This window comes from Rattus norvegicus, chromosome 1 (genome assembly GCF_036323735.1).
Source record: "Rattus norvegicus strain BN/NHsdMcwi chromosome 1, GRCr8, whole genome shotgun sequence".
Taxonomy (NCBI): Eukaryota; Metazoa; Chordata; class Mammalia; order Rodentia; family Muridae; genus Rattus; species Rattus norvegicus.
The window spans coordinates 197,987,211-197,999,687 of record NC_086019.1 but is presented as its reverse complement, the minus strand read 5'-3'; the positions used below and the strand labels follow the sequence as shown (position 1 = coordinate 197,999,687).

Below are 12,477 nucleotides of genomic sequence, written 5' to 3'. Positions count from 1 at the left end.
TCTTTTGTGAGTCGTAAGTATACTGCTTGTTGCTTCAGCAAATGCTTGCCAATCACACTGCCCACGCACAGCCCTGTATCTATTTTCCAGGAGTTGCAAAGATAACTCTGGAACTACTTCTAAGTTAGAGGGAGTGGGAGGTGGATAAGCGTGGGAGGTGGCACGATTGGAGCACACAGTGTTTGCAGGGGTTTTAGAGCTTGGTCACATGGGCTCCTGCGTCCATGAGAAGACAGTGTAATACCTATTACTCCTCCAGCATCTTGTGGTATCCCTGAGATCAGTGTTCCTGTTTTTGAAACAGTGTTTGAATCTTGTAGAAATTTGCAACATCCAAATGAGAAAATAACTTTTAAAGATTATTAAGAACCCATCTTGTAACTGAAAGTGGAAGTCACGAAAAATGTGGCAACAGTAAAGGTTTTCTGGACACACAGCAACCCCAGATTAATTCAAAATCTAACGGCAAATGCATCTAGGTGTTGATGGCATTGCTTTTCTATGTTGTATTGTGCAGCTTCATGGCAGCCTTGGTCCTGAGCATTCAGCATACTTACTTTGTTTTGTGCCAGCAGAAAATCCAATGCCAACAAGCTCTGCCTGCAACACTGGGCTAGGATTCCAAACCCTTGTGTGCTACTATGGCAGGTGCTTGTTTGGTGTCCATGTGTTACCGTGTTTGTGTAGAAGTGTCTGAGCACATGGGTGTGTGAGTGGAGAGGCCAGAGGTCATTGTCAAGTGTTTTCCTCAGTGACTTCACCTTATATTTGGTGACAGGGTTTCTAGCTGCACCTGGGGCTCACCAACTTGGCCCAAACTGGCCAGCAAACGTGTAGGGTCCTCCCATCTCTGCCCCTCTTCCCCCAGTGAGATTACAGATACGCACCTCCACACTCAGCTTTCCGTGGATGCTAGGGATGGGACCCATGTCCTCGTGCCTGAGCAACAGGCTCTTGGTCCACTGAGCCGGTTCCACAGGCCTGGGCTTTGGTGTTCCTACTGTGCATCCAGACATTTCCGACCAAGAGTGATGCTTTGTGCTGTCTTTCCTTAACTTGCCTCAAATTACTGTGCCTTTTGGATTCTGGGGTGTTAGGATCCTTGGTTTAAAAACTGCTCTTTGTATAGCTCACTTAAATTTCAGGGGGAAAATTATATAAAATTTGGCCTAAGAATTTTCTAATTTTGAAGCACCCCAAATACGCTTCTGCCACTTATACTATGAATTTGTACAAAGGGACTGACATTCTCAGCAATTAATGATTCTAAAATCAAAATGTCAGTTAACCTTAAACTCACTGAAGAGGCTTCTTCTCCAGCAGTGTATCCAGCCAAGATTTTATTCTTTGTGCAAAAATAGACTCACCTCATTAGTATGCAACTTTGCCTTTAATAAATGGCAATTGTATACACACGCCAAAGAATTATTTTAAAAGTGAATGTCTGGGGGCTGGAGAGATGGCTCAGTGGTTAAGAGCACTGGCTGCTCTTCCAGAAAACCTGGATTCAATTCCCAGCAACCACATGGCAGCTCACAACTGTCTGTAACTGTAGTCCTATGGGATTCAGGGGTTTCTTCTGGTGTTCAAATACATATGCAGATATAACATTTATTCAGACATACATCTTTCTAAACGTGACTTTCTTTCTGATTTATGATTAGTAAATGTTGGATTTGTATATTGATTTTATGCACCTGCATACCCAGAGTCAGAACCAAGTTTCTGAGGTTATAAAGGGAGGATGGGCAGAAAACACTAAGAAGCCTTGTAAAAGATCTGTCTAGTCATTTGCTCTTATGTGCACACACATGAGTCATGAATGATTTACTGCTCTATAGATCTTGAGGGAACATCAGAGAGATTAAAATTCTGGAGAGAATTTTACAAAACTTTTACAAAAGTGAGTACATTTTGCAAACCGTCTACATGTGAAGCTGGGCATCATGTAAACGAACAGCTTGAAAGAGGTAAGATATTTTATGTGTGTCCTGTGAACTCAGCATCGGGACCAACTGTTCTGTCAGACCTACTTGAAGATAATTTTAAAGGTTATTTTGTCAAGAAATGTTCCTTAGCAGGGGCCGGATAGGTGGGTCAGTGGTTAGGAACACTTGTTGCTCTTCCAGAGGACTCAGGTTCAGTTTCCAGCGTCCATATGTCAGCTCAGAGCCATCCCTAATTCCAGTTACATGGGCTCCAACTCCCTCCAAAGCATAAACATGCAGGAGGCCAAACACTCATACATATAAAATAAATATAAAGATCATAAGAAAGAGAGACGTTCCTTAGCTGGTAATCATTCTTAGGGGTTGGTTGTTACATTGGGTTTACTGGTTTCTCCTGCGATGTGCAGGCATTGTGCTGTGTGCCTTAACCTTCCCTCTTCCTGGTTTCTCCAGAGCTGGATCTCATGGGCAACTTTAAAAACCTAAGGGCAGGTGAGGGGAAGATAGTCTTGAAGAAACTCATGTACTGTCAAAGTTAAGAGGAAAACTTAAGCAAAGGCGGAGAATGTTAAAGTTGACCAAGGAGTGTAAGCTTGTCCCACATGTGTGTGAGCAGCCTTTGTATGGCAGTGTGTCAGGCCACTTGTGTCCTGGCTCCCTCATTGTTGAAATCCCTCAGTGCCCACGTTTGCTGGCCTTTGCATGGACCAGCTTTCCTTCTTTTAGTTGCCTGGCAATAAGATGAAGGGTTTCATAGACAAAGAATTTCCATCTCGACACCCCCTCTGGCTTGGCTGCACTGGGGCCCCCGGGAAAGAAGCCAGCCTGCCTGTTCTCACCGTCCCAGCATGGCCACCATGCAGGCCTGCGTCAGGCCAAGTGTTGGCTGAATGAGAGAGAAACCTGAAAGTGCGGACACTGAGAATGAGAAGACGGTTGAGTTCTGAGTGCTCCCTGTGGTATAGGGTGTCAAATGTTTTAAAGGCATAAAGTTCCTGAAGGTTATAGCATGGGCCGTCTATTCAGTTACAGTTTGTACTCGAGGTTCAGGATCACAGGGATTATCGAGGAGCAGAGTTCCCGCAATAGTCTAAGTGAAGACTGGGCAGCGGGTAACTCTCCTGTATGTGAGGCTGTGGCTTCTGCTGTCAGCCACAGAGGCCTTGAAGTACTGTGAAGTGTAATACCTGCTGGTTTCTGGATCTCAGGGCAGCCCTCTCCTGTCTGTCTAACTCCTGAAGGGACCAAGAACAACCCACCTCAGGCTGCATTGGTGAAATCTAGGTGCAGTGCACACTGTTGAGTTTATGAATTTGCCCACTTGCTCACTCCCCCTTCCAAGCAAGGGTGTATAACATGCTATTGTCAAAGAGGAAAAAAGTGTCACCGTGGTGTCTTGCTAACGAGGTGATTAGACATTGTTCAGCAGTGTCAAAGGATCTGGAACTCCGAACAGTGATGTGGCAAAAAAACCAGCTGTGCAGGAAGGGTGTAGGATAGCTTGCAAGGGAGGCATGCGTCAGGGGTCAGGTAAGTGGTCACAGATCCCATGCATGATGGCCTAAGGGAATTTGAGAAATTGTTAAGGACTCGTGGTCTGACTTTATGAGGGGGAGCTTGATAAAAATTTCTCACTCATCCAGTTAACGGACAATTGCTGAATGCCTCATATGTGCCGAGCTCTGTTGCAGCATGCAAAGTAGAGAGCCAGGCCCTGCTTCATGGAGCTTGCCTTCTGGTGGAGGGCTCCTATACCAAACAAAATGGAGGGGAGGTACAGATGGTGAAAGTTGGTGTGGAGTGGAGGGAAGGTGGCCAGGAAATCCTTTCCTGAGCTGACACTTGGTGAACCTTTGTAAAATAAGGGAGTGAGGCATTGGTTATCTGAGGAACATTTCAGCCCAGAAGAGCAAGAACAGGGCGGAGGCTCAGTAAAGGAGCCTGTGGCTGAGGAAGAATGAGGCAGTGGTGAAAGATAGGCAGACCTGCACCAGGTCTCTATCAAACACTCCTGTCAGGGGTCACCACCATGGTCTCTGGGCTTAGGAGACACTTCCTCCAACATCAGTAGTCTCAGATCTTTGTAGTTTTCCCTATCTCCCTCTGACTACAGCACCGGAAGGTTAGTCTGAGCCCACCAGGCCAACCCCGGGATAATCTGAGTTCAAGGTCTGTCATTAATAGCTGCAGGGTCCCTTTTCCTCTTGCTGTGCAAAGTGCATGCTCATGACTTTCAGTAATCAGGCACCTGATGGTGGCCCTGTGAGACCTTTTGAGGTGTCTTGCAGACTCCACTCCCCAGATCTGCTGGTGTCTGCTGTCCCTTTGTGAGTTAAGGTCAAAAGGACTGTTCATAGGAGCAGTTGAGCTCAATGGGAAAAAGCACGGTTACTCACTGCCTGCATCTTTTGAAAGGTCAAGCAGAGGATCTGAGATAAAAAAAAAAATCAAGGGTGCAGTGTAGGTCAGTGGTGGAGTGTTTGTGTGGTACATAAAGTCTGACTTTACTCCACTGGCCTGAGAGACAGAGTCAAGGATAACTTGAGATACTCTGGTCTGCGCAACTGAAGGAATTACATGAGATGCAGCCAGGTGTGTGACGAGGTCATGCTGGCAGCGGAGGCTCAGACGTGCAAAGTCTGAGGTACTTATTCAGTATCCAAGGGGCAGAGAAGGAGAAGATGGCTGATCACATACGACTGGAGTACAAGAGGCAGGGCATAAGGACACACAAATGGGAGGTGAGAGGAAACCACGGTCCTATTATCCAGGGAAAAGGGCAGGGTCCTGGGACTGTGTTGGGAAAGCCCCAAACTCAGAAGAATACACATTAGGAACCAGATCTTTGAAACAAAGTAACCGCAGAGAAAGCAGAGATGCTGGCTCTGAGATTTCATCCTTGCCTTTCTGTGAACTGTACTGTATTTCTAGAATTATCAGAGCATATAGATTCCTGGGTCATGCATATAGATGACCCAGGAATGGCTCTCAACTTCTGACTCTTGCTTAATAAGCTGTTACATACAAATGTTTGGTGTTGTTTAGTGGCTATCCATCTACAAGTTGTTACAGATCCAATTCAGAGGGCAACCCAGAGAAGCTGCAGTTACAGTACATACAGTGGGGTCACTCTGAAAAGGAGTCTTTCAGGTTCAGACTTCATAGAGTAAAATGCCTGTACTGAAACAGTTTAGCTAAATTTTATCTGAGTGACATATACTGCCCAACCCCCCTCCCTTCCTTCTTCCTCGCTCCCTCCTTTCCTTCTTTTCTTCTGAGTGTCACATATCACAGGCTGGCCTGAAGTTCACCATGTAGCTGAGGATGACCTTAAGCTTCTGATTCTCCTGCCGTCACCTCTCCAGTGCTGGGGCATGAACTCAGGGCTCTGTGTATACTAGAAAAGTACTCGCCAACTGAGCTATTACCTTAGCCTCCCTAGTCTCTTTTCCTCCTGCATTAATTTGCTAATATAGGGCATAGGTCACTTGTGTATTTTTAAATACTGCTAGGGAAAAGTAGATTCACATAGCTTTGTACAGATGTAGGCTCAATGAAGCCAGGTGTCTGAACATCACCAGGCCTCAAATTCAGCCTCCATTTGGATGTCAGCCACTCCTCTGTCCATATCCAACACACAAGCCACAGTCACAAGAAGTCACTCCGACTGCTTCAGAGTCTGGAAACTTAATAGCTTGGCTCCTCAAACTCACCAGTTTACACTGAAGCCCTTTGTGGACCAAGCTTTACAAATATTTTTCAGTCAAGCCTGTCTGGTTTCTAAGGGCAGGGAGGAGAACTTCCCTAGGTGAGTGTCAGATGACGGGCTGCAGGGGTACTGAATCTCTGAGACAAGTGGGCTCCAGGGCAGCAGTCTGGTCTTGACTCTTCTCTACTCAAGAAAATATGAGGACAACGTTCTGCTGTGGTAGCTTACAGTAATGATGATCCTGAGTTGCTAAGAAAATATATGTTCTCTCGAGGCTGCGAGTACCCCACCGAGTAGCATGGCTGCATCACCCTCTAAGATTCCTTCCTTGGGTTGAGCAGGCCACTGAGAGCAGTTGCTTAGGGCTCAGGTGTTGTTGTAAAAATATAAAAAATAAAAAAAGTATTACTGTCTTTTATCCCTCTAGGTCTGGCACTGCAGTGCCCCACGATATCTGCTGGATATCTAAATTCTCAGTCAGCAAAGCATCTCACCCGCTCTGCTCCATCCCATATCACACTGCCAAAGGCCTCTCTCTGAGCCTGGCAGCAATCTCTCTGCCTACCTAGTTCCCAAGGCAGGTTTCCATGCCAGAAACACACATCCAAACTCTGTGGCCCAGAGCAGCTGCCCCACACTCCATTACACTTAAATCTACACATGAAGAACACACAACACAATAACCTTAGATCCAGTTGATAAGATATAATTAATTGCCCACCTAAACATACAAAGCCTAGTACAATCCATCCCTTAAGAACTTTAATAACAACTTGTAAATGCACAGAGCGGAATCTTAACGTCACCTGCCATGGCTTCCCTCCCTCTCCCTCCTGTCTCTTCTCTTCCTTCCAGTCTCCAGTGGAATTAGCATCAATTACAGGTAACTCTAGGGCAAACCACCACACTCAGGCATGCTTGGCAGGCCTCGGGCACCTTCCCCAGCACTCTCAATATGGAGACTTTTGCTGTTTATCCATTGCTGTGGCCTGACCATCTCAGAATGCTAGAGTGTTTCATGATGGCCACCATGGGAGTGACTTAGCTTCAGTTCCCAATGTCTCCTTGTCACAGTTTGGATTCCTTTCTGTTGGCATAATGGCCATCTTCCGTTCCACCATAGCTGTGAAGTGTGGAGCATAAGTTGTGCAGCCATGTGACCAGGTGAGCCCCAGGTGTCTAGAAAGAGCACTGCTCAGAAGACAGGTCTGTCCCTGCAGGTTAGAGTGGCTACCCCTCCTGTCATGTTCAAAGACAGCCGTAGCTTCCAAACAAAGAAGAGTGTGTTTAAAGCCACCTGTAAGGAGCAAACCAGGAGCAGCAGATTTAGGTTGTCTTGAGTACCATGTTCCATAGGACAGAAGAGAGTCAAATCAGTGCATTTGTCAACAGTGTGAGTGAGGACATCAAGTAGGTGGGCCTGAGAGTCACAGAATCCCTGCTACAGGCTCCAGATGTCATCATCCTTAGCTCTGGGCTGCACGGAAGCCAGTGGTCGTCTGTTCAGCAGTGACAATGTATTCCAAGCTTTGCTTAGTAGCAATAGGAAATTAGGTCAGAGCAGTGGTTGGTAATGAGTGTCTACTAAGAGGACTAACAGTAGAGCAAGATAATTTTGACAACCAAACCATTGCATCGCTCCACAACCACGAAGCCTTTAGGACCGGCCACACGCATGTGGCTCAAGCTCTGTGAGACAGTACTGATTACATCAAGTGTACACCAGAAATGATCAGGAACATACTCAGTAAACAACATGGCAGCTGCGCTGTGCCTTTTACTTTTATTTACTTTTTCAATTAAAAAATTATGTATGAGTGTTTGTCTCCATGTATGTCTGTATACCACATGAATGAAGTTTCCAAGGGGGCCAGAAGAGGGCATCAAAAGCCCTGGAACTTGAGTTACAGATGGTTGGGAGCTGCCATGTGGGTTCTAGAAATCAGTCCCAGGTCCTCTGGAAGATAGCCACCACTCCAGTCTCTTATGCTTGTTTTAAAAAGTAAAATCGGTAAGAAGTAGTTCCTAAGGCAATCAGGGATGTGGTATAATAGCAGCTTAACGTAAAAGGCTTACAAGGGTGAACGCTGAGATGTGATCCTAATTAGACCAGAAGAAAATGTGAGCTGGAGGCTAAACCTTCACTCCTTAGCATGGTCTGCCTCTTAGGTCTCCTGAAGTCAGAGTTTGCCTGTCTGGTGTCTCAAGAAGCCTTGTTTCCTGCAGCTGTCTGGGGAATCATCTCACACCCTAGGAGCTGTGAAGGGAAGAGTGTACACGCTGTAACCCTGTGTTTGCTTATGCAAAATTGTAATTCCATTTTAGTTGGGAAATGGGATGCATTTTTCAGACTCCTACTCAGAGCTGGGAAGTGTCCAGTCCCCCCAGCTGTCAGTACCCTCTGCCCTATGTGTATGTCTGCTGCCTGGTACCCACAGATGTTTCCTGAGGGACTGGCTTCCCAGAACCTACTGGGCCAGCAGGCAGATCTTTTCTTCCTCCTTATTAATAAGGGTCAGCCGAGGAAGCAGTGGAAGGCTAGCCCCAGAAGCTTGAGGTGGCACAGTGCTGAAGGCTAGCCCTGAAGGGTTGAGGTGGCACAGTGCTGAAGGCTAATGCTATAGGCTTTGGGTGGCACCGTGCTGTGAAGAGTTTGTGGGAGGTTACTGCCATTAGTCTTGTTTTATGACTTGTTTTTAAACTTCCATTTTCCATGTTGTTTGTTTTAAATTTCCACCTGGCTAATATGAGAAGGGACTTTCCCCAGCATCACTAATTGGCATATTTCTCCCTGTTAATCTCTAGTAATTAGAGATGGAAAAGAAAAAAGTCTCACTTGACATGTAAAGAATATGTCCTTGGTGTGGATCTTACCTTTCCCTAGGCAAGCTTTCTTTGTTTAGATTAAAAGGTATCTTTTATTATTTTGGCCCTGGCTTGCTGGGGTTCACACCTAGGAATCTCAAAAAGTACAGCAGGAGACTTGTGATTTAATTAAACAAAGGCCATATCAGCAACAGATGGGGGGAAAAAAGAATAAATTCACTTAGATCGCTGACATTTTTAAGCCTGCATAAGCAAAAGTAAAATGTCAGGTTTCTTAAATGGTCCTTTACACCCAAGGCATGCTGGGTAATAGGAGAAACTTTTACCAGTGTTTAGGGACCACTCTCCAGACCGGCACAGCTCTCCCCTTTATAAAGTCCGTGCTCTTTGTCATGGGATTAGGTGACCACGTGACTGATTAGCCTCACAATTCCGATCAGACTCCCTGTTGCTTTCCATTCACTGCTACGGTGAAGCAGAGGCCTGGGCAGAGGTCAGGGAAAGAGCACCAGGCTCTGAGGATCATTTTCCAAAGCTGCGCAATCCTGTAAGAGCTGGTTGGGAGCAAGCAGCAGCCGGGAGGACAGTAGCTAGTGAACAGAAAAGGCTGACCGTTTGCTTTGAGCGTCTACTGTTTCTGTTTTTAACTTCTTGTATACTACCTGATTTTACACTCATCTTTCATGTGCTTGTTTTTAGCGTGGTTTATTGAACGCCATGTAACAGACCAAGAGCGCTGAAGTGAGCGAGCACCGAGGGACTCGGGTTTGAGGAATTAACTTGCTGAAATCCCGAACTGGGCCTGGGAGCCTGGCTGAGTTTGTGAGCGGGCCTCACACCCTCTCTGCAATGGGCTGCTGACCGGAGAACTGGACTGTGGAATGTGAACAGCATGAGCTCACTGCGGGAAGAAATGGACGAAGAGGAACTGGAGCATCCAAACGCCTCCCCAGAAAAACGCTATTTCCCCGAATCCCTAGATTCCAGCGATGGGGATGAAGAAGGGGTCCTGGCCTGCGAGGATCTGGAGCTGAACCCCTTTGACGGCTTGCCGTATTCATCGCGATATTACAAACTTCTGAAAGAGAGAGAGGAGCTTCCGATATGGAAAGAAAAGTACTCCTTCATGGAGAGTCTGCTGCAAAATCAGGTTGTGCTCGTGTCAGGGGACTCCAAGTGCGGCAAGAGCTCTCAGGTGAGGAGCTGCTGGAAAGGCCTGTGGCCTTGAGGTTTTGCATGTGTGAAGTGTTGTAACCAAACAGAACATTGGCAACCCAGGTGCTACAAATGAACCTTGGCTGTTAGACTTGGGAAACGGTGGAGTTTACCTAGGTCATCCTAGAATAACAATCCCGATGGTTTCCTTTGTAGAGGTCTTAGAAGTTGAAGTAGAGTCATCACCCCATCAGGTTTTAAAGGATTACCCTTGATATTTGCTTACATGCCAGTGGGGGTGATCAACACCTGACTGTTCTTGCCCTTTTCTCCCTTTTTAAAGGTTTTTCTTAATTATTTTATGTGTATGAGTGTTTGGCATACATTATGTCTGTGTACCATGTATGTATGGGTACCCAAGGAGACCAGAAGAGGGTGCCAGATCCCCCAGAACTGGAGTTAAGGACTTTGGGAGCCACCATGTGGGTGCCTCAAAGGAAACCCAGGCCTTCTGAAGAGCACCCTCTTAACTGCTGAGCCACCTCCTACCTGGCTGTTCTTATGTGTGAAGCTGGCTGAGTTCAGGAAACAAATGCCCAGGAAATCTATTTTCCTCTTGTACTTCATTTGCTTATTTTGGAGAAAAGGTCTCTCATAGCTCAGGCTGCCCTTGAATGCCTAATCTTCCTGTTTCTACCTGCCAGTGCTGGGATGATAAATGTGTTTTACCATGCCCCACAGAAATCCTTCTTTGCCTTGCAATAAGAAATAACAAAATGGGCAGATATGCGGTCCTGGACTGCCTAGAGAGGGAGGAATTCGGTCAGTTAAAGGAGGGAGGTAGGACTGTGGCCTCATGGCAGAGCACTTGCCAAAAATGCCTGTGGCCTAAGTTAGATGATTTCTAGCATACTAAAAAGATAAATTTAGGAATATAAATGTTTGCAGTATTGATGTGAGCCAAGGAGGGTTTATGAATTAGGCAGAAGGTGGGACTTTTTTGCAAGTATAATTGTAGTGGGGGTGGCCTCTGAGCGCCAAAGATAGACAGTTACTGAATACTTCCTGTCCAGTTTGTTGTGTTTGAACTTGAGCTTTTGACTCAACTGAAGTCTGTGTTTTACATTGTAGATTCTTATGATGAAACAGTTAGAATAGACCACAGAGATTATCTGGTGAAAGAGCACAGAGGTTTTTCAGATGACAACTGCGGTCTGGAAGCCTTTGAACAATGTGTTGGCTCAGGTTGCAGTCTCCTGAGTAGGTTGAAAAAGAACAATCACACTGTGCCTGCCTCTTCCACGACCCCTTCAAATGCACTTTGGTGAAAGGAGGGCTGGGCACTGATGGTTTCTATCTGGTTTATAACTGCCAGTGTTATTCACTATGATGAGTTATTTTTATATCAATTTACTTTAATTCATTATAAGAACTAAGTGGATTTCTTTCTGGTTTCTGTGGGCAAATGGAACTTTATTTTAAAAGTTATCTATTTTAAATCTTGTTTTTATGTTATTGTGTTTATTTCAGATTAAGAAATTTTAGTAATAGTATAGATATTTTTCACAGCTGTCTCCTGATTCCCCAAAGATAATTTGATTCTGCATTCTCTCCCCCTCCTCCCACTCCCACATGTGAACACACACATTTTTGTTCCAAAACTTTTTTTTTTCGGAGCTGGGGACCGAACCCAGGGCCTTGCGCTTGCTAGGCAAGCGCTCTACCACTGAGCTAAATCCCCAACCCCTCCAAAACTTTTAAAGATTCAGAGTGTGTGTGTGTGTGTGTGTGTGTGTGTGTGCACGCGTGTGCATGCACACACATGCCCGCAGGTACATACATGTCTGTCTGTCTGTGTCTGTGTCTGTGTGGACGTGTGCCCTTAGAGGCCAAAAGAGCTGAAATTATAGGTGGTTATGAGCAGTCCGATGTGAGTACGGGAACCAAACTCTGATCCTCTGAAAGAGCAGCAAGCTATCTGTACCCCTGAGCCATCTCTCTAGCCCCTGTCTGTATCTTTTAAGATTAAACTGAAGTAAGGTAACACGCACCTTTAATTCCAGCACTCATGAAGCAGAGGCAGGCAGATCTCTCAGTTGAGTCAGGCCTGCTCTATAGTGAGTTCCAGGGCAACCAGAACTCTGTAGGGAGACCGTGTCTCCAAGAAAAACGAGAATAGGTTGACAAAGCCAGGCGGAGTGCACACCTATAATTGAAGTACTTGAAAGGCTCAGGGAGGAGGATGAGCAGTTGCAGGCCAGCATGGGCTACAGAACAAACTCTGTCAAGGGGAGGAGAGAGGAGGTGGCATGATGCCCTTCTCTCAGCAGAACAATAAGGACCAGAAAGGGGAGTGTAATGCTGGTGTCTCACTTTTTCCTGGCTTCAGGGTTTTCATAGTCATTAGGTGTGATATCATAAAACATTGAAACCATCCTCCGGATGAATCCAGACCGCGCTCCATCTCACTGTCATTCAGAACTCCTTTAGTGTGGAGGCTTCTCCTCTGCCTCTCATGACCATGGCATCTTCAGGGTGCAGTGAGTTCTGATCTGAGGTGTCAAGGGGGTGTGGCAGGAAGGTGCACTGGAGCTCCCTCAGCTTCTGTCAGGAGGAGCAGCAAGCCTTCCTCTGGGCTGCTGGTGTTGAATGTGATTACTTAGAGAGATTCTGGCTACCCTGGAACGTAATAAATAAGAGTCTAACCTCAAACTCACAGATCTCCTCCTGCTTCCTAGCAGCTAGGACTAAAGGCATGTGCCATAGTGCTTAATATGGTAGATGGTACTAATAATGCTTAGCCTTATAAAGCAGTTTTTTTTTGAGACTGGGTCTCAT

The 12,477-nt window shown here is 46.0% G+C and overlaps 1 protein-coding gene across 4 annotated transcripts in view; it reads left to right on the top strand.

The window, feature by feature from the left end:
- The window catches only part of Dhx32 (DEAH-box helicase 32 (putative)), a 59,277-nt gene that overhangs the window by 14,092 nt on the left and 32,708 nt on the right, over window positions 1-12,477 (top strand). For 2 of the 4 annotated variants that reach the window (NM_001130039.1, XM_063267936.1), the window contains exon 2: window positions 9,184-9,679. In NM_001130039.1, coding sequence (NP_001123511.1) covers window positions 9,377-9,679 — 303 coding nt within the window. In that variant the 5' untranslated portion in view covers window positions 9,184-9,376. Of the gene's footprint in view, window positions 1-8,886; window positions 9,032-9,183; window positions 9,680-12,477 lie in introns of those variants that run through there. The other 2 variants (XM_006230443.5, XM_039083337.2) reach the window with 2 other exon arrangements.